Source organism: Phoca vitulina, unplaced genomic scaffold (assembly GCF_004348235.1).
Source record: "Phoca vitulina isolate PV1807 unplaced genomic scaffold, GSC_HSeal_1.0 scaffold1, whole genome shotgun sequence".
In the NCBI taxonomy this organism is placed as follows: Eukaryota; Metazoa; Chordata; class Mammalia; order Carnivora; family Phocidae; genus Phoca; species Phoca vitulina.
Window position 1 is genome coordinate 27,651,412 of NW_022589704.1, and position 20,395 is coordinate 27,671,806.

Here is a 20,395-nt window from a genome sequence, read left to right on the forward strand (position 1 = left end):
AGCACAGCTGGATCCACTTCAGGGAGACGCCTCTGAACAGGCGGGGCACTAATTAACAGCTTAGAGAGCCTGCCAAGGAGGCGAATCAGCCATTCCCGCTGAGAAAGGGCAGTACCTTCTTGAGTGTCCCATCAGGAAAGCAGAAACACATGGAGAAAAGGACGGCAGAAAAGGTGAATCCATTACTGGCAGAATCGAACACACAGATTTAAGACCTCCTTTTCTGGGACTTAAGAAGGCCATTTACTAGTGAAAGACTTAAATTCTCCGGTGGGGAAACGAAGGGCAAGAGAACGAACAGAAGGCAATGCTTCGGGGGCCAGGGGCGAGGCTTGGGCACCAAACTCCATCTCCCCTTGTTAATTTCCTCAAGCTGATTCAAAACGAAGTGAAGCTGATTCTCAGTTTATTGTAAGTCTTCTTTATTTACAGTATAAGTCTCCAAAAGGTCAAGGCAGTTTTCTCTCTTAAATAACATGTCAATCATATAAAACAGCTAGAACCAAAGTAGAGAAATATATACAATATAATACATTAAGTATTTTCAATATTGTTAATTGAATTCTTCATATTAAATTAAAAGAGGATATTATGATTTACAATGTCATTTCTCTAGTTAAAATTAAACCTGTCAAAAGACATAATGTACATTTTTTACAAAACCAGCACAGCAGCATTAATAAAACTGCTCATGATTGTAATTTTTGTTTTTCTATAATACACTGCACCCGTGTTACAAAAACAAACAAACAAAAAGGCATTGCACTAGATGGTTTGAATACTGCGTAAGTCAGTATGTTAATACTTGAGGAATAATGAATGGCCTGACCTGTTTCACCACGAGGCTCATTCACAAGAGTTTTCATTCCGCTAGCTCAGCAAACTTTCTACAGGTAGATGACTTTTCCTTGGCAGTTTTATACAAGCCCACTGCTAATGGGTACAATGCCAACGAGACACTTGACGCCACCAAAACCAACACAAACCTATTTACAATACCCAATAAAAGCCAAAGCTAGAAAACCACTCACTGCTGGATCGAGGAAAAAATTATAAGCAGCACTTTTTGTAGGAAATTTTCAATGTCTATAAATTTATTCAACAGACTACAAAAGGGCCTGCAAAAACCAATTCCCCTTATTTTTCTCAGACTTGGATAAGAAAAAAGTAAATCTTTTTTATTTTTCCATAAAGTTTTGATGGCATCAAAAACCTTCACATTTATAAGTAAGATTTTTATACAATGCAACACATTCACAGAGTTTTCTTGTGCTACTATCAATTATTCTCAGGGTTCATATTTTATTCTAAGGAAGAAAGTATTAAGATTTCTTCCTCAGTCTTAACTTTTCAACATCAATATTCTCCAAGCCAAGGAAGGGAATTCAAGAGAGGTGAGTGGTCATTCAATGCTTAACACCAAGGAGCACAATATTGGAAACGCCTTATATATACATATAGTAGTGACCTCAACAAAAGCAGCCGGGGCTGAGGATATAGTTCTACCACTCACAACAAGTTCATTTCCCTTTCATTAAGACAGTTTTAAAAGGACAGATCACCCTTGCAAGGCTGCAAGTATTGCTTCAGATGATATTAAACTGGAATTTTTTTAGCCATAAAATCACCTAAGAGGCAGCAGTGCTTTAAAAACTAGTTCTTCAAGTCACCGGCAAGGAAAACAAAATCAACACGACACATACTACTGTCAGGAGTTATTCCAGTGGAGGATCCAAGCTATACATAGCAGGGTGTTGAGACGAAACAAAGAAACAACCTGATCACAGCGAAGGAAAGCTACCTATTCTCCTGTGGTGTGCATGACTGAGGGTGCAGGAAATGGACAGATAAATAACCCTAAGTTTCCTGCCCGAAAGAAAAAACAGAGACAAAACAGTGTTTGCATTCAAAGGGAGATGCAAAATCCATTGAGGTTACGTTCCACCCACGTTTCATTCCTGCAGGAGCCCGTCCTTTTCCAGTCTGTAATATCAAAATTAAAACCACTAGTGTTCTGTGCGTTTTCTAAAGGCACACCACATGTTTTTTTAAAAAGTGCTTATCATCAGTCCTAAGTCCTTGGCCAACTTGTTTCTAGTTCAAAACAAACCACGTATCCAATAAGCACCAAACACCAAACTAATGCTTTCGTTCTCTAAAGCAAACTTTCCGAAATGTTCCTATTTCACATACTTACAGTCTTTGTAACTGGAATGTATCCAGATTTCCTTTTCTTATTTTGTGAAAGTTACAATAGAAATGTGCTATGATAGGAAGCCTGAAAAGAGGAGAACTTTATAAAACTTTACAAATCCCCCAATTACCCTTGTTGGCAAAAGCAGCCACGAGGAAATATTTGGTGTTCTGTTATGTCCTCAAAGTCAGTTTAATACTGTATCTGATCACTTTTAAACAAAAACTCTATTAAACAAGAAGTTCCTTCCTACAAATATTTTATCCCTTAACATTTCTCAATAATCAGAACTGGCTTAGAAACTGGTGCAGAAAGTTAAGAAATGGATGTCCACACTAGAAACCTCTTAGTTTTACAGATGTCACTTAAATTGCTATATATATTGAAAAAGACACTTTACCTTTACAGAAAATAAGCAAGTGTTCACCTCTCATCCAATTTCTTGGATAAGGTCTAATTTATTTTTTCCATTAAAAAAAAAAAAATCCTTAGTAATTCTCCCTTTGGGAAGTTAGTCATGATAGACTCATTTACTGTTTCCCTGCAAGCGGAGGAAAACCTAGAGTATGAGCATGTGTGGATAAGTGCAGTTTAACCTATTAATTGCACAAAAGTTATAAATAAGCTTAAAAAACAGCTCCAAAAGGCTTATTAATGGCTAGAGTCTCCTGTCACCCACAGAGAAGACAGAACTTAAAAAACATCAAGCACCCTCAAAAACAAGGCAAGGTAAGAACACGACAGGATTCCCAATTTAAGTCAAATACCTCAATAAAACAAGAACAGACTGGGTCCATCTGTTTCACTGGCCATTAAGAGAATAAGTCAGAATTTTTAAAGGTTTCAGAAATTCTGATAATACGCAACATTACATTGTTACATAAGAAACACAAATTCACCAGCTCTACAAATGCTAAGTAAAGAATGTGTCAAATGGGATGCTGGGAAAGCCACAATCTAGGAAGCATTATTTTCTTAACAGGACTGTTAACAAATCTGACACCCCATTTCTTCACCCTATCTCCTTATCTCTGACCATACATTCATCTTAAGCCCTTTGAAATGTCTCTATAGTTTAGCTTAAGTGGAAGAATGTTCATGCAACTTCCCAGCATAAGACAGCTAACTTGTAGGTATCAAAAACCAAAGTGCAAATCCACGGCATTTTAACCCTTCAATTACAGACAGCCCACATGACTGCAGGATGGGAAGGCCTTGGCATACAGTGGTGAACATGATGAAGAAATAAAACATGTAGCTTATTTTTGGTCCTTTGGTCCAGGCCCCTTTCATTCATGGTCCATTTTAAAATCATGTGCTCCCTTTCAGCAGTTCAGACCTAAACCTGTCCAGTGGTCTGGTACCATCAGGAAATACTTGTCCATTGCTTCACAAAATCTAGTCCTGTACAGCTCTGGAGAGACCACAGTTGGCATTTTACCTAAGATTATGGAAGAGCAAAGGGAAAAAGCTGTTACAGAGTTGATCAGCAGCTGACTTGAATAGCTATGTTCTTTCATGACAACTGCCATAAAGACACACACACACACCAGTCTCAGAAAAGAGGGAGAGGTGTCCACTGTGCCACATGACATGGGACAGGGCCTTCCTGAGAGGGGTTTCCATTTTAAAAGACTAGCTCTTGGGTCACCTGGGTGGCGCAGTCGGTGAAGTGTCCGACTCTTGATTTCGGCTCAGGTCATGTTATTAGGGTCCTGACATTGAGCCCCGAGTCAGGTTCTGCACTGAGTGTGGAGCCTGCTTAAGATTATCTCCCCATTTCCCTCTGCCCCTGTCCCCTTCCCCACCCCCTACTCTAAAAATACGAGCCTAGCTCTTGCCTAGAGATGAGAGATGTATGAAAGCACAAATGGAGCTAGAAGTGCTCAGAGAACTTAGAAGATTTCAAGTGTTAATTAAAAACAACCTCTTATTCAGAATATCTGGCCTTTTTTGGGTAACTTTTCATTCTGGCATTTTAACACAACTTTAAAACCAATTATTTCCCCACCTCTGCAATTTCCTTTATTATCTGATCATTTTGGAAATGATAAAATCAAAGATGACCACTTGTTTTTTTAGAATTTAAAAAAGTACCCATTTTTTAAATGTTAACTGATAAGGAAGACATGAGAACAGTTTAAAGAATAAACAAAAATTCTGCTCACCTTGTCCTCCTAAAATTCCTGTTGATTTCACAACCATCTCAAGCTTTTTGTCCCATGTAAATGTTCGAATATAATCTGTTACAGGAGGGAAGATTAGCAGTACAGCTACGTTAGTAAATGTAAGAAGATAACAACAGTAATTACTATTACTTCTACAATGTTTACTGAATGTTAACAATATTGCCAGACACTGTCCCAAGGGTTTTTTCCATATTAATTCTTTTAATCCTCCTAACAACTTCACAGGGCTTCCTTTATGAGTAACTTTTTGAATACAGGTATTTTTGGTAAAGACAATGAAATGAAATGAGGACACTGAAATAGAAGGTAACTAGAATTTAAAAGCTATTGTTGAATTTTCAAATCAAAGTTGGTGAGAATATTTAATAAGCTATGACTAAACCAGGTTCAGTATAATCTTCAAATTTACTCTGGCTTCAATCATGAACTATAAGTAGCATATGCTTACTGACTTACCTATAATTCCGACTACCAGCTCATTGCTAGTATCATCTCGCCCAACCAGCAAAGAATAATCTATAATGAGGTGGCTAGAAAGAAAGTGGGAGTCACTACGGATCGAGGCTCTCAGCACGGCTTTGGAATGAGAACGGATGTACAGAGGGTTGTCTCGAACCATCTTTAAGAGATTTTCATCCAGCAGGACCACATCACAACTCTCCTTCCCGGTATCAGTTTTTACATTTCTATTCCTAAGTGAACCCTTCAAATCAAAAACCTAGCAGAAAGAAAAGTTTCTGTCATTTATGCATGAGTTGCATAATTAATTAATGTAATTAAATTGGAAATGCAAAAAAATTCCTTATAGCCCATATCATTACGTATACTTTTAAATTTAATTTTAAAACTTAATCATAACTTACATAAATATATTAAACATATCATTTATATATATTATATATCATATATAAAATTATATATAATGCATGCATTATAATTGTGCAATACATAAAGTAGATGGTGATAGGATTCATCATTGAAAATTAACACCTAGGTACTCAGTTACTCAAACACTTCAGGAATACATTAACCCACTTAATCAACTTTAAGAAACATTAACAAATAACTCCAAAAATATATCATTGGATCATAAAGCAGTTTAAAAACCAGATACAAAGAGTCTTAGGAAACTTACAGTTTGGGTACCAAAACTCCATTCAATACTATGGCAATGTAGAAGCAACTGCATCTCTCTAGAAATGTTGGGGGTGGTAAAAGCCACACACTCAAAGGTCAGGGGACTTAGGTCCTTGACCAGTGCAATAGGAAGTGTATTCTACACACGAATGCTAGGCAACTGTCCCTGGCTCACGATGACATAAGGAGCTCGTGCCAGAACGTAAAACAATCACATCACTAAGCACGCTCTTTCATTCAGCATAGCAAGACACTCTCAATGAAGAAATACATTCTAGTGTAAGCTCTTTATCTCCCCATAGACTGGAAACAGTTAAAGGACCAACACTCTGAAAGGTACTGTTCTAGAATCTAAAACAACCTGAGCTCTTGGAATATCTGTGTGACTGTCATAAACTTAATTTTTCTAGGTCTTAGTTTCTTCATCTTTAAAACTGAGATGGTGGGAAGAGATCTGTCTTCTAATCCTAGAATTCTGTGTTTCTAGGATATTGGACAGGTTAAATTTTAATACCAGTCTACAATATTCTTCTTTAGTCTTTCCTATAGGGTTCAACAATTCCAAAGTTAACTTTGGCCTAGCAACTGAGGTTTAATACTATCAAATAAGATGTTATTCTCTGATTCATTATATTCAGGAACCAGAAGTGCAAAACGTTCCAGTAGCTAAATGGTTCAATATCCTTACCTGTGCCATCTTTCTCCCATAGAAAAGATTTTCCATGACAAGGAGATCTAACTTCTTCTCAGTGTTGTTCTGAGAATTCTTATAACCAATTCTATAAACTCCAAGAATTTTGGCCAATGCAGTGGGCCTCTAATCAAGAAAAGATGAAAGTAAATTCATTTGTAATTTAATACCCATATCTGGATTATCCATGTACTATCCAAACACAATTTTCTATTAATATGACCAAAGAACTTTGAAAGAAACTTAAACCCTTGAATCTCCGGAGTAAGTAAAAAGCAAAACAGCAATGCTAACAAAAATCTTAGATCCTTCATATTCTCCCAAAGGATAAGGCTTTATTTCTCAAAATCACAAATTTTATTATGACATATAATTTCCCCCCAAATATGCAATAAACCTTAAATGGGGAAAAAAAAAATCTACATGACTCCTTTATACACTTACTGCGAGGAGCACTGCTAAATGTCAAGTGGGCAAACCTGACTGAGCCACTGGCTTCTTTTCTACTTAAGGACCCAGACACTCAGGTCTCAACAAATATTTCCCAGTTTTGTCTCAACAAACTTACAAATTATAACGTGCAGCTATTTTCATCCAATCTCAATGTTTCTACACACACACACACACACACACACACACACACACACTAATTAAATGCAATCTGCTGGAGATCTCTTGGCTCCTCACTGGCAAAGGCAGGAAAGAGCATGAAATGAGTGCATTCTATCACACCTCAGTAACATAACAGAGACCCAGTCACGTCCCGTTCCTATCTTAGCATGGGAAAAACTGCCACTGGGACTCGGAGGAGGTGAAAAAGCCCAGAAAATTCTAATTACGAACCAAGGTTTGGGACTTCTACCTTTTGTTGAACAGCATTTGTAATATAATTGAAGTAGTGCGGTGCAAAGTCGAGGAAAGACTGGACTTCCAGACGAGGCATCTGCTTCAAAATGAATCTATCATCTAAAAGGCAGAAGTGTCGTATGTGTTTATTCAGTCACAGGATTTCCTGAGGTAATCTATAATACATCATTCCAAAGATCCCAAGTGATGTGTTTGCTTCATGGCTTTAAGGGAGATTTTCTGATGTCACAGAGAAAATTTTCATCAGAACATAGGTCTCAAGTAATTGAGGGCTCAAAGGGTTCCTGAGGATTATATAGTCAAGAAGCCTCTACCTTTGACAGTACCAGACCGAAATTCATAGCTAGATAACTACTAAGTAAAATTTTATAGACTCCTTTGTTAACAATGCAGTAAGTCACAGTTATGAAAGCTCTTATCAAGCAACATCCTTCCTGCTGCATTTTCTCAGATAATTTTGTTTCCAGGGAATGGAGAACGGAATATGACATACAAATGGTCATCATCTTCTGTAAACCTTTGTAGGTGAAGAACCTGGCCTTCCTATTTTCAGTTTAAGTATTTATATTTTTATCTTTGTCTCATCAGCTCTGAGGAACCCTTGTGAGTCTTCCAGAAGTTCTCTGTTACTATTTACATTTGTAGAAGTCAGGACCAGAGAGAGTTTAGTAAGGACTGGGTCAATGTCTGTCTCTAACTGCACACCATATATATGTATATTCTTTTAAATATTGTTATTACATACTCTCAAACAGAAAAACAGAAAACTTCGTTTGCCAACTGACCATATCATACCACCTCAGTTCAAGGGATTCACAGATTACCTGAGGGGAAAAGATGGCTACTACTCAGTGAGTGAGTGACTAAAAAGACCTACCCTCAGTTGCATAGAAGGCAGCTCCTGATTTGCCCCCACGGGCCTGCCAGGGCGAGGAGTGGGAAAGAGAGCGGATGAAATCTTCTTCACTGCTGCCCAGAATCACTTCGCGCATCTTATGAAACTCTCCCGCATAGTACAGGCGACAGTAAAACTTGGCATTTGCGTCAGAAAATTCTATAAACAGAAGTGTTTGGGGGGGGGGGGCTTTTATGAATCAGAAATCTCTCTTCCTTCCTGCCCACTTCCCATGCCCAACAAATTTGACCATTTCATTTTCTCCAGGATAGCATTTCTCAGGTTAAGTTTACACCCTTGTTTGTCACAGTTCTGCTAAAATGATTCTCGGGGAAGACCGAAAAGCATCTTATAACCTTACAGAAAAATCAAACATAAAATAAGACCCATATCTAATTTTATACTGGTTACTGTACTTTCATCATTATAATTTTACATCTTAAATTATACTGTACTTATTCTGGATGATAAAGTTTTAGCACCCCCCCACACACACACACACAATTCTAGACATCTGGTCAAGTCTCTGTGGCTCTAGATTACACAATAATTATTTAAACGTTAGATATTAAAACAAATTATACCTTATAAATTAAAATATAATTTAAATTAAATTTCTTTATACATTAAATGTTTATTTTATAAGCTAAATCTAGATTAAATAAAGCTTATGTCAGCACACAGACTTAATATTCATTCCAAGAAACAGGATATTTATCTAGAATAAGCTAGAAGCCTTAATTAACAGTTTTCTCAATTACAGTCGGTATCCCCGAACCAACATTATTTTATCGCATACTTACGAAGCTCCACATGCGGATTTATGAGTTGTTTCTTTTGTGTATCTCCTCCATCCACCTCATCTAAAAAGTTTAACATCATTAATAAAGTCAAAGTTTTCAATGGGTTATCAGTTCATTTTGTCTGTTCTTTCCTCCCCTGACATAACAATAAAAACTAACAAGTCAATTCTTGTTATCCTGGTCAAGTCACTCTCGAGAAGCATTATGTGCATAATTAAACTTTATAAACTATTACAAAATATAAGTACCTTTTGAAAGAGCAATTTTCAGATGAAAAACAGAGAATTCAGGTTGAAGAATAACTTTTCTTATATTTGATTCCTCTGATAACAATATACTAACTCTCATTAAACTCTACCTCTGAAACTAATAATATGTTATATGTTAATTAATTGATTTTAAATAAAAAGAATACAGATGAAAAAACAAAACAATATGCTAACTCAGCTCTTACATCAAGTTTCCATTACTTCTTTATCAGTTTATGATCATTTTCCCTGTGTGTGGAATAATGGTTCTCCAACAGCTTGAGATGCTTTCTTTGTCTTATAAAATACATAAAATATATTAGTATCTACTTCAGAGCTATTTTTTATATTTGATTTGTGTGGCAAACCTACGGCTAGATGCACTCTAATTATTACAAATTTGGAATATATTTCAATAGCTAGAAGAAGTGATCTTCCATGTTTCACATTTCTAAATTATTTTTTTCAAAGCACCAATGTCTTCCAAGGATTACAGCCCAATGGAAGTCTATAGAATACTTAAGATGATATCTTAATTACTAATGAAAATATATTATGCTTTCTTTTAGACTACTAATTCATGATCTAACCCGGGGGTTGCCAAACTATTTCTGTAAAGGGCCAGATGGTAAGTATTTTATTCAGTCACAACTATTCAACTTATCAATATGACATGAAAGCAGCCAATCAGTAAATGAATGGGCGTGCTTATGTTCCAATACAACTTTATTTACGAAAACAGGTCAGCACAGTTTGCTGATGCCTGGTCTAACCCCATATTCAAACACAATCAGGTACACATATTTTTAAATATCAAAATGAAGGTAGACATCAATGCCCTCAACCCTACAGAGACTGGGAAAGAAAGGAAATGTCTGAGGGGTTAGTGGAATGAAAACATTTGAGTATGTAACTGTGAGTTACAAGGTGAGATTGATGTTTTACATGTTTAATGTCACCTGGTCTTCAGTAAACCATGGAAGACATTGCTTTTGCCACTTCACAGATATGGAAACTAAGGATTTCTGATTCTACCACACAGTAAGTGATAGCAATGACAGCTAAAGCCAGTCGGACTCTACAACCACCATGCTTTTTCCACTCTGCCATACTGAGGCATGAGAAGAGAGCGAATGCCCTGGTTTGGGCAGTAAGAATTATCTACTCAAGGCTATAAAGGACACAAGCAAGGGAAATAAGCACATTTGGTCTCCTTTAACACACCTTGGGCCTCAGTGCCTTGACTCTCCGTTCCCTCCTTGCCCGTCTGCCCAACCTGGTAGTAAGCACTATCTGCTCCACGTAAGGTCTCTCTCTTCTGGGAAGAGAGATCAGGGCTTTTCCCTGCTGTCCCTCGGAAGAAGGACAGCATTCCAGAAGCCTTTTTGGCTAAAAATAAAAGGTAACATATTAAGTACAGGTCACTGCAGTGAAAAAATGAAGATTTTCAACTCATTCTTTTGTTAGCAGTAACCATTACATGAGGGTAATAAATATGAGTCACACTGATACTTTCATTTGCACAGACTATCATTCCACATGTTTTATGGGGCCTGGGGAGGGGTTATTAGTCAAGCACTTTTATTATCAGAAATATAAAAGAAAAGCAATGTTCAGGTAGCTGTATATCAAAATGTGAGAAATTCTATAGAAAATCTTTCAAAAATATCTTTACATGGCAGTCATAATCTTTTTTAAATAAGATTTATTTATTTATTTGACAGAGAGAGAAAGCGCATGCATGTGCCAAAGCGGAGAGAGACAGAGGGAGAGAATCTCAAGCAGACTCCCCACTGAGCACGGAGCCCAAAGCGGGGCTCGATCCCACAACCTATGAGATCATGACCTGAGCTGAAACCAAGAGACGTTAAACCAACGGAGCCACCCAGGCATCCCGGCAGTCATGATATCTTAAGCAACTAAATTTAGGGCTAAATTCTTATATTACAATAGTTAATTACACTAATACAAAGCAATACTACAATCTACAAGAATTCAGAGTTAAAAGTAACATCTCCGTATCATTTATGTTCCTACATTTTAACACAGCAAAATCTAAGATGTTTTCAGCATTTTTCAGAAATTTGTATAAGGTGGCCAAAAATATTACTAAAGCTTACTCTATACTTTCATTCTTAGTTTTGAGATTGGTATATATATATCATCTATGTGTGATCTATGAACTCATTAGCATACATGATTCTAATTTCATACATTTACCATCTACAAAATCCACATAAAATGTCACTCATAAAGTGCTTAGTTAGGTTGGCAGACACCATTATGACGTCCTTAATACCCAAGCCCACCTGTTCCTTGCTGAAAGAACTGCAGTTTTATTTGGGGCAGCAATGTGGAGAGCCTTAAAAAATAAATCACGACTTGTATAAGCAACTAGAGCAGAGCTGGTCACTACAATCTCAGTCTCCCTTGCAGGGAGGGGTGACCCTGAGATTCAGTTCCAGCCAAGGAGACTAAAGGAGAAGCCTCTGCATGCCTAATTAAAGGAAATAGCTGCAGCTTGTAGCTACCTCCCTTCTTTCTGCTTCAAATAGAGACCTGAAATGGAACATTTTGATCATGAGGAAAACTTAAGAGAATCATGAGAAACTACCCCTCTCTTGTCATGACAATGCTGACTAGCTGGACCAATGCCAGCAACTGCCTGCCTCTGGACATTGCTATTTTAGAAAAATACACTGTCATTTGTTTAAGCCCCAATAGTCACTTGAGTTTTCTGTTATTTGTAGTGAATACATTCCTGATAAAGTCAAAGAGACCTATGTTCAAATCCCAGCTTCTGCTACCTCTGTAATCTTGAGCAAGCTACTTACGTCTTAACTTTCTTTTTAAAAAATGGGGATATGTCAAATAACTCTTATGTGGTTATTATGGGGATTAAAGGACATGACACATGAAAAATTCTTTTCACAATGCCGACAATACTGTAAAAACTTTTTTAAGAAGTCTCTCTTAGGGCATCTGGGTGGCTCAGTCGATTAAGCATCTGCCTTCGGCTCAGGTCATGATCCTAGGGTCCTGGGTGGGCTCCCTGCTCCGCGGGAAGCCTGCTTCTCCCTCTCCCTCTCCCCCTCCCTCTGCTCATGCTCTCTCTAATAAATAAAATCTTAAAAAAAAAAATGTCTCCTTAGCTTGTATACTTTAAACTGAAAACTCTAAAAAGGAAGGATCTGTTTCTTTTTGCATAGACCTATGAGTTTCGAGAAGTTTTCAAATCCAGTAATAAGGTAAAGATCAAGGAAAAGCAAAATATTTAAAAAGGGGACATACAAAAATTTTTTTGTAAAGACCAGAAGCAATAAATTCTTGCCAGCTAGCATTTCTTATTTGATGTTTTCTTCTTCAAACCATAATTACAAATAAAGCTAATAAGTACTCCTCCATGTATAATCTTACTTGGCGGCAGGTCTGCTTCTGCTGTACGGTTTGTCTGTCCTCCACTGACCTCAGGTAATCTAATAGGGCTGCTACTCTTCGGTCTGCTGTCTAAAGTACTAAACAAAAAACAAAAGGAAAAGTTAATTTCATACAATTCGGACAGAAAATGATTCCTGCATTAATCTACTCCCCACCTAATCCCACCCACCGTATCTGAAATCTGATTCATAATTTATGTAAACACAGGTTATATCACAGAAGAAAAAGTCTTGAAATGCCTACTGGACTTAAGAAAAAGAAAGTGAAACGTTGTAAATATAAAAGTGTCTGGAAAATATGTGAAAGCAGAGGCTTTTGTAGTATTTCCCCAAATTCATTAGAGCTATCTTAGTACCTGTAATTCAAACGATTACAGAAAATACCAATTTCATATTTCCCAGACTAGTTACCATGATAATAAATAAATCCAGATCGAATGTTGTCACATTAGTGAAGCTGGAAAACCTACTTCAATAAGAATCAAAATAATGAGCCTATGACAATTTCTGTATAAATGTCTAAAATACTGAACATACTAAAAGAACTAACTGGTTGGGGGTTTTGTTTTGTTTTTAAACTATTTGGGATCTTTAATTATTCTGGAAAATTCACAAATACTTTAAATTACAAAGTAAAGCAGTGGGTTACTAATTTCAAAAGTTACTATTTTTTAATTGAAACGAGGACAATTTAAAACGTTGAAAGTTTAAGTCTGCAATATACACTGAACTTCTACGGCAATTATCAGAAAACTACATCCAAAGGCACCGTTTAAGGCCTTCTGCTATACTTGAATTTTGTTCTGTCAACTGTTGGCTGAAGTTTGAGTGCCACTGTCCGTGTCCTAGCAACTGTCACACTGAAAATTTGCAATAATAAAATTGAAGAACGAGCATTTAAAAAATGATGACATAGCCAAATGAAGTAAATTCTACTCAATCATGGATCACCTATTTGTCGGAAGCCCTTCTTCGGCACTGCTCCGCTGAGTCACTTTGGACAATTCCTCTAAGGCATTTCGGTATTCTTTACAACTTAGGGTAGAAATAGGTTGAAAAATGTTAAACATTAAGCTTCTCTTCAAAATAAATCATATACTTTAGAATAAGCTCTGCATTACAGAAATACAATCATTTTATGTGTCCATAATTAAACATATTGGAGTCAACTAACAAAAGTTATCAAGTAGAAGCTTCATGAAGAAGGTCATCTTCACAGATAATGATACAAAATACAAACCCAACACACCAACCAGTATCAATATCCTAAACAATGACTGTGAAAGTCTAGGTATTAACATTTAGACCAAATATCTTCAGGGATAGAACAGGTAATTTAAAGTATAAAACTTCAGACTTTAGTATAATGTAACAGCGAGAAAAGGAACTTGAGAATGCTTTTCTATTTAAAGGTACTGAACTTTAAGAAAAAAATCCAACTCTTGGACTAGCAGTCTGAGAGCCCTGATTTAGATAAATCAGGTGTCAGGGAACAAGAGAAGCATGTATTATTTTCCCAAGACATTAGAAGAAAGTGATTTCTACTGGAATGCTCAATTCCTAACAGTACATAAGAAATTTTTTATTTGGTTGACTTTCCTACCTTTCTTATCTATTAATGTAGTATGACTAAGCAATAAAAAAAACAAATATTAACTTCCTAAAGGCCAAAAGGCAAAAACAAAAAAAAAATAAATCACATGGAATCTCCTAAAGGAAAGAAATTCCTCATAATCCAAAGAGTAAACTCTAAACTTCATAAATGCTAAGGCATATAAATCTATCTTGTTTATTCCTATAAATCCAATACCTACTACACCACATATTGTAGATATTCAAATATTTGTTGAATAAGCAGGCTCCTTGCAACCAATATATAAAAAGAAAAATTTACATTTCAATGCCTTCCAACAGAAAAAATTTTTTTTAATTAAACAACTTAGATTATACTTAAACTAAGTTCTACCACTACCAAGATACTGTTGTGATTAAAAAGCACTGTCTTTTTAGATATAAGATATAAATATTTTTAAAGAAGGATGCTTTTTAAAGACACATGGTAACTGTGGGCATGTAAGTGGGTTAAGGCATAGGAACAGCATTACTCTAGTAAGAAAACCTTACCTGCTATGTGTGAGAAGCAGGAAGGAAAGAAAGAGTATAAAAAGATACTCAGATGGTATAAGATGCTTTATTATATCAACAAGTAAAGGTAGTAAGGAAGGGATACAATGGATACACAGTATAATAGAATGTTTAGAGGATATAAAGATAAGTAAATAACTTGCCTAGTCAATTTAGTTAGTAGAAGCTTGCTTAAGAATCATCCTGTTATTATTTGGGCAAAGAATACACTTTCAGACACAAAGAGAACAAGCTACCATGCCCAAAGAATATATATTTTTGCTTGTATTTAATCATTCTGCCCTACTGTCTATAAAAGATCTAAACAATAAGGTGATTAATAAATATACATAAAATATAAAGATCTAATCATAGGTGAAAAAGTCCCATGAATAATACCTGAGAGCAAAAGCAATGATAGAGCTGGGTTCCTTCTCACAAACCGCAATGGGCACCCGTTCATGTTCATACATTAAGTAGTGTTTATCTGGATCACTGTTCAAAATTTTTAAATAAATCAGTAAGAACAAAATTAGCAGAAAATGATATATACAAACCACTAACACATTGTAAGTAAATTTCAAGACAATTTTAAGTTAACTAAATATGGCGCAATCATAAGAAGATAATACTAGGTAAACCAAAATGTATGCAGAACTTGAACCAAACAGCCAAGGAAAATGTATCGACAGAAAGTTTTTAAAGGCAATCGAAAATCGTCAGAAGTAGTTTTCAAATCAGAGGGTTCTGAAATAGTTATTCCAAACAATGCTTTCCATGCTGCCAACTGTGAGCCATGTTCATCTCAAAAAATATTTACAATGAACAGCAGAAGTATGAAAGATTTTGTTCTACTATAAGCCTGAAAGATGTGTCTTCTAGAAATTGTGAAAAACATACCATTAGTCCAACAAAAAATAATATAACACAGCTGCTCTCCTATTATCATATGGAAACTCAATGGTGTGACCATTTTAACCCCAATCTTGATCCCGACTTCTACCCTCAGGCCCTTAGAGAAGCATTCATTCATCTGTGTAACAGCTATGCACTGAGCGCCCACCATGCCAGAGACACAATATTAAGAAAAACTAATACTAAGCACCTAACAACTTGTACAAGATGTTAACAATACAGAGGTGGAAAAAAATAGGCATGGTAGAGTTTATAGTACAGTGGGATAAAGAAACCCATAATGCTACAAATAAATACAATCACCTTCTATGATAAGTACCAGGAGGGAAACATGACAGCCTGTAACAAAGAGACCTAATCTGGCTAGGGCAGGGAGCTAGCGGGAGGGTCTGAAGTTTATCTGAGAAAGAATTCACAGGAGTTAATGACTAAAGAAGAAAGTGAGGGCGTGGGCAAAGGCCATACACCAGGAGGGACAATAACCCACTCAAGATACTGTGATATTGGAGTCTGAAGTAGAGGAAACAGGGACCCTCACAGACAGCAGTATCAATCTGTGACTCTCTACTCGTCTCCTCCCTGAGACAGCTCCAAGAGCAGTGATCTTCCTTATTAATCTTGTTCCACATCCTCGGGCATTAGAGCGGGCACTCAATAAATTTAAATACTGACTGAATAAATAAATACAAAAGTCAGTTAAGAACAAAGGTCCTTATTAACAAATGTCTACCTTTTGTTTTGTTTTTTTTAAAGAGGACGTTTCTCTTATTTTGTTTTTTTAAGATTTTATTTATTTATTTGACAAAGAGAGACACAGCAAGAGAGGGAACACAAGCAGGGGGAGTGGGAGAGGGAGAAGCAGGCTTCCCGCGGAGCAGGGAGCCCGATGCGGGGCTCGATCCCAGGACCCTGGGATCATGACCTGAGCTGAAGGCAGACACCTAACGACTGAGCGACCTAGGCGCCCCCAAATGTCTACATTTTGGATACACTTGTACCACCATACAAGAGCAGCATTTGATGGCTACACAGATCAACCAGTGGGGAAAAAACATACTCTCACGGGCAGCCTGTTTTCTTTCCTACTCAGAGAGCCCCATACAGGATCACATGAAAACTTGTATGGGTCACTGTAATACATCACGACTGATAGAAAAGTACCACGTCCCAGTAAGTTATTAGCTCAGTAATGTCATCTTCATATACAACCAGTAGTGTGTTTCTATGATTATGGGATCAACAGATGTAGCAGTATATCTTTAAAAAATATATATATAAAAAATTATTTTCAGAACCATTAATCTTAAGCATTAAGCAATATTAGTTAATGCTTTTTTCATCCACTCATCTACTATGTGATGATGATTACTACATAATAATTCTACAAATTACATTACACCAAAAGACACCTTTTTTACTATGATGAAGTATAATTTAGGATTGAGAAGTACATATATAGTTAAATAAATATATTTAAATACGTAGAGAATAAAATTTTTTTTTTTAATTAAGTGAAAATAAAACCACCGAACAACAGCCACTGACTTTTATAATACTTACAAAGGAAATGGAATAGGGTTATAGCTATTTCCTGGAAGCAAATTTGCAAAGATGGCTTTCATGGTTGATTTTTCCTTCACTTGGCTGTCTGTGGATCCCAGCAAATGCCCATCAAACACATCTAGGATTAAAAATATGCTACTTTTATGTTAATATTCAGGAAGAGTAAAAAAAAAAAAAAAAAGTAGAAAGTATCAACATTATTTCTTGTCATTTGTGGAATACAGACATATGCACACCATAATTACCAATTATGATACAAAATTTCTGATCTAGGAATAAGGACTCTTTGGGGATGAAAGAAGAGGCAATAGTGAAGCATACACAGCACTGACTTCAAGGAGCACACTGTTTGTTCTACATCTGACCCTCTCTGAAATTGGCATCATGCTATAATCGACGGCTTCCCATTGTAGGGGCCGGGCAGCAGCCATGATGTAATTACTGCCTGAGCATGCGCGAACTTAGCCACTGCTCTTCCTGTCAACACTTCAACTCAGTTATGTGCGCTGTGGTTGTTACATCAGAGTTTAATTGCAATTTAAAAGTTATTTTTAAAGTTTACACTACTTAAGTAGTTACTGCTTAAATAGAAAGCAAGGAAAGAGAGAAGCAAGGCATAAATTTGCTATTAATGAAATAAATAGTTGTTGTTGGAGAAATGGCTGCAATTTCTCTTATTTTCTGACAAGGCAACAACCATGTACTTTATAGGACTCAAGAAAGCAATATCCCCAGAAAACAGATGAAGCAGACTAACATTCTGTTACTGAGATATTTATATGTCAAGCAGTGCAACTGAAGAAATGATATGGTAAAAAGCTCTATCTAAAATAGCACTTTTTTTTTTTTTTTTAATTTTAGAGATAGAGAAAAAGAGCGCATGAGCCCGAGAGGAAGGAGCAGCAGAGGGAGAGGAGAGAGAGAATCCACAAGCAGACTTCCCGGCTGAGCGTAGAGCCCGACTCAGGACTCAATCCCAGGACCCTGAGATCCTCATGACCTGAGCCAAAATCAAGAGTCGGCCGCTTAAGGGACTGAGCCACCCACACGCCCCGATAGCACTTCTAGCAAGTATAAAATTTACAAACTCTGAGATTTAAGAAAGCATTGTATCAAAGCATTTGCAGTGCTCTCCTTTTCTGGATCAAGCACAGTAAAAGTGACTTCAAGTGCACCTTCAGAGCTGCTGGTTGTGTCGAGTTCAGGAGGCCCTCCCCCCAACTGTTCAGGCATGACCTCTGGTGGAGTAGGCAACTGGAGATGGGTAGAACTGGTAGAGCTCTGACTGGACAGGGTTGTTAGGAAGCGATCCTCTAAAGAAAAACAAACTTGAGTGAATCATTTAAAAATGCTGAGCCCATGTCTACCTAATAGGAATGTTTTTAAAATGCCAACTCATATTCCTACTTCCTAAACCAAAGAATTTTAGCTTCCTAAAAGTTAGTTAGGCCATTTTAGCACATACTTTAGAAATAGATACAAATATCCAAACAGGTTATATGACTTAACCACAGTCAGGTCCTAGCGACAGCACTGTGACTGGTAACCCAAGTCTAATTCCTATCTAATATCCTTTTACATTAGGCCATAATAGCTACCTAAACACTAGTCCATTCAGTTTAATAGGGAATAAAATCAGGACACTACTGGGGAAAAAATCACATGCTCATTCCCGGGGGAAAGTTCACTTAATTATAATAGAAAATGCCAAGAATTATGAGCTGAGCTCATATTCCACAAAGACAGTCTAAGGAAATTTCCCTACAAATTTTCTAGGGTGGCACCAAGTCATTCAATGAAATACTGTGAAAAACAGCTTAGGTCTAGGAAAGATGTCAGTAACATAAAAACATAAATTAAACTTTCTAATGTTTTTGCAGTCAAACCTGCTGACTTTGGAACAGGGAAAACAAAAATTCAATTTCCTTTTTTTCTTTGCTCTTCCCCTAACAGCAACCATCTCTATATATCGTGTATTTCTATATCCTAATTTATTTTCTTGCAATATACTTTATGAAATCTTAAACTGACAGTGCTACAACACTCTACAAGAAGGAAAAAAAAGTCTAGAACTGTATCAGAAAAAATTCTCAAAATTAGCCACTGAAATAACTTACAGACGAAGAAATTTCTTTAAATCCAATAGCAAGTGATCACCAGACTCAAGGACCAACCTTTTTCTCCATTTTGGAGCCCTGGAGAAATATTTCTTGGAGCTGCATCCATCGTACTTATCTGCAGAGAAGTAAATACTTTATTCTTAAGGAAACATTAAAATCACACTTTTAAAATTGTCTTAAGAATTATTAAGACACTCAAGCTTTTATGTGGGTTATAACTTGATTTTTACTTTATTAGAAATTAAAACTGAGAAAGTTTTAGAATATGCATTTATTAATTCATTTTAAAAATAATAAACCCTTATATGTTAACATAAATAACATGTTCAAATTAAAAAATACCAATTTACCAAAAAAAAAAAAAAAATGGTAAAAGTGGCATTGTTTTAAATTTTTGCAAATAGTTTAATGTCTAGCAGACAGCTAGGTTCATCTCTGGCTTCTGCATTTAATCTGTTGAGCTATAGTATTATGACTGAAAAGTATAAAGAAAATCTAGCCTCACATAAATATGTAACTGAAAAAGGGAAATCATGCAGAGCCCTTGAAAGGGACTTAAACCCCCAGGGGTCCTTGAACTACACTTGGAGAATCGTGCTCCAAACAGTAGCTCACTCCCTAGCATTAAAGCATCTAAAAACTGCTTATGATTACCCATTAATCTCTTATTATCCACTGGACTTATTCAAGTCCCATTATCCATAGGTTAAGATATATTTCGAATCACTATTAACCCTGTATACAATTTGATTACAAAGTCATTTCTAGATGGCTACTTAGAACATTCTTAGATTTGCTCACCATAGCAGAGAGACCTCCCTGGCCACCCTATATAAAATAACCCACCACCATCCACTCCCTTGGCAATACTCTCCATTTCCCTTATTTTTTTCTTCACAGCCTTTTTCCCATTTGTTTTTTAAAAGTTTATTGTTCACTGGTTTATTGTCAGTCTCCACCGCATTAGACAAATGTTCCACTAGGGCCTTTGTTCAGAACTATATGCCCTGAACCTAGAATAGTACCTAAAAGTACTCAAAAACTAGTTACCGAATGAAAAGACAGGCAGTGCTACAGATTTTCAAATCAACTTTCAAACCTTCAAAAAGATGATCTTCTACTGAATGATTCTGTATTTTCAATTCTGTGTCTACATATTACAATTAAAGGTCTTACACCACTAGCTTTGCAGTTTCTTAGTGGGCAAACGGA

The 20,395-nt window shown here is 36.4% G+C and overlaps 1 protein-coding gene across 6 annotated transcripts in view; it reads right to left on the reverse strand.

Moving 5' to 3' along the window:
- Nucleotides 1-403: 403 nt before the first annotated feature.
- PIKFYVE (phosphoinositide kinase, FYVE-type zinc finger containing) overlaps nucleotides 404-20,395 on the reverse strand; it is a 74,924-nt gene continuing 54,932 nt past the window's right edge. For 5 of the 6 annotated variants that reach the window (XM_032403463.1, XM_032403474.1, XM_032403482.1 and 2 more), the window contains 14 exons: nucleotides 19,238-19,298; nucleotides 18,239-18,376; nucleotides 17,061-17,181; nucleotides 14,985-15,080; nucleotides 13,413-13,496; nucleotides 12,442-12,539; nucleotides 10,249-10,413; nucleotides 8,777-8,836; nucleotides 7,956-8,132; nucleotides 7,074-7,177; nucleotides 6,209-6,337; nucleotides 4,840-5,101; nucleotides 4,363-4,437; nucleotides 404-3,635 (listed from right to left, as the gene is read on the reverse strand). In XM_032403463.1, coding sequence (XP_032259354.1) covers nucleotides 3,520-3,635; nucleotides 4,363-4,437; nucleotides 4,840-5,101; nucleotides 6,209-6,337; nucleotides 7,074-7,177; nucleotides 7,956-8,132; nucleotides 8,777-8,836; nucleotides 10,249-10,413; nucleotides 12,442-12,539; nucleotides 13,413-13,496; nucleotides 14,985-15,080; nucleotides 17,061-17,181; nucleotides 18,239-18,376; nucleotides 19,238-19,298 — 1,686 coding nt within the window. In that variant the 3' untranslated portion in view covers nucleotides 404-3,519. Of the gene's footprint in view, nucleotides 3,636-4,362; nucleotides 4,438-4,839; nucleotides 5,102-6,208; nucleotides 6,338-7,073; nucleotides 7,298-7,955; nucleotides 8,133-8,776; nucleotides 8,837-10,248; nucleotides 10,414-12,441; nucleotides 12,540-13,412; nucleotides 13,497-14,984; nucleotides 15,081-17,060; nucleotides 17,182-18,238; nucleotides 18,377-19,237; nucleotides 19,299-20,395 lie in introns of those variants that run through there. The other variant, XM_032403487.1, reaches the window with a different exon arrangement.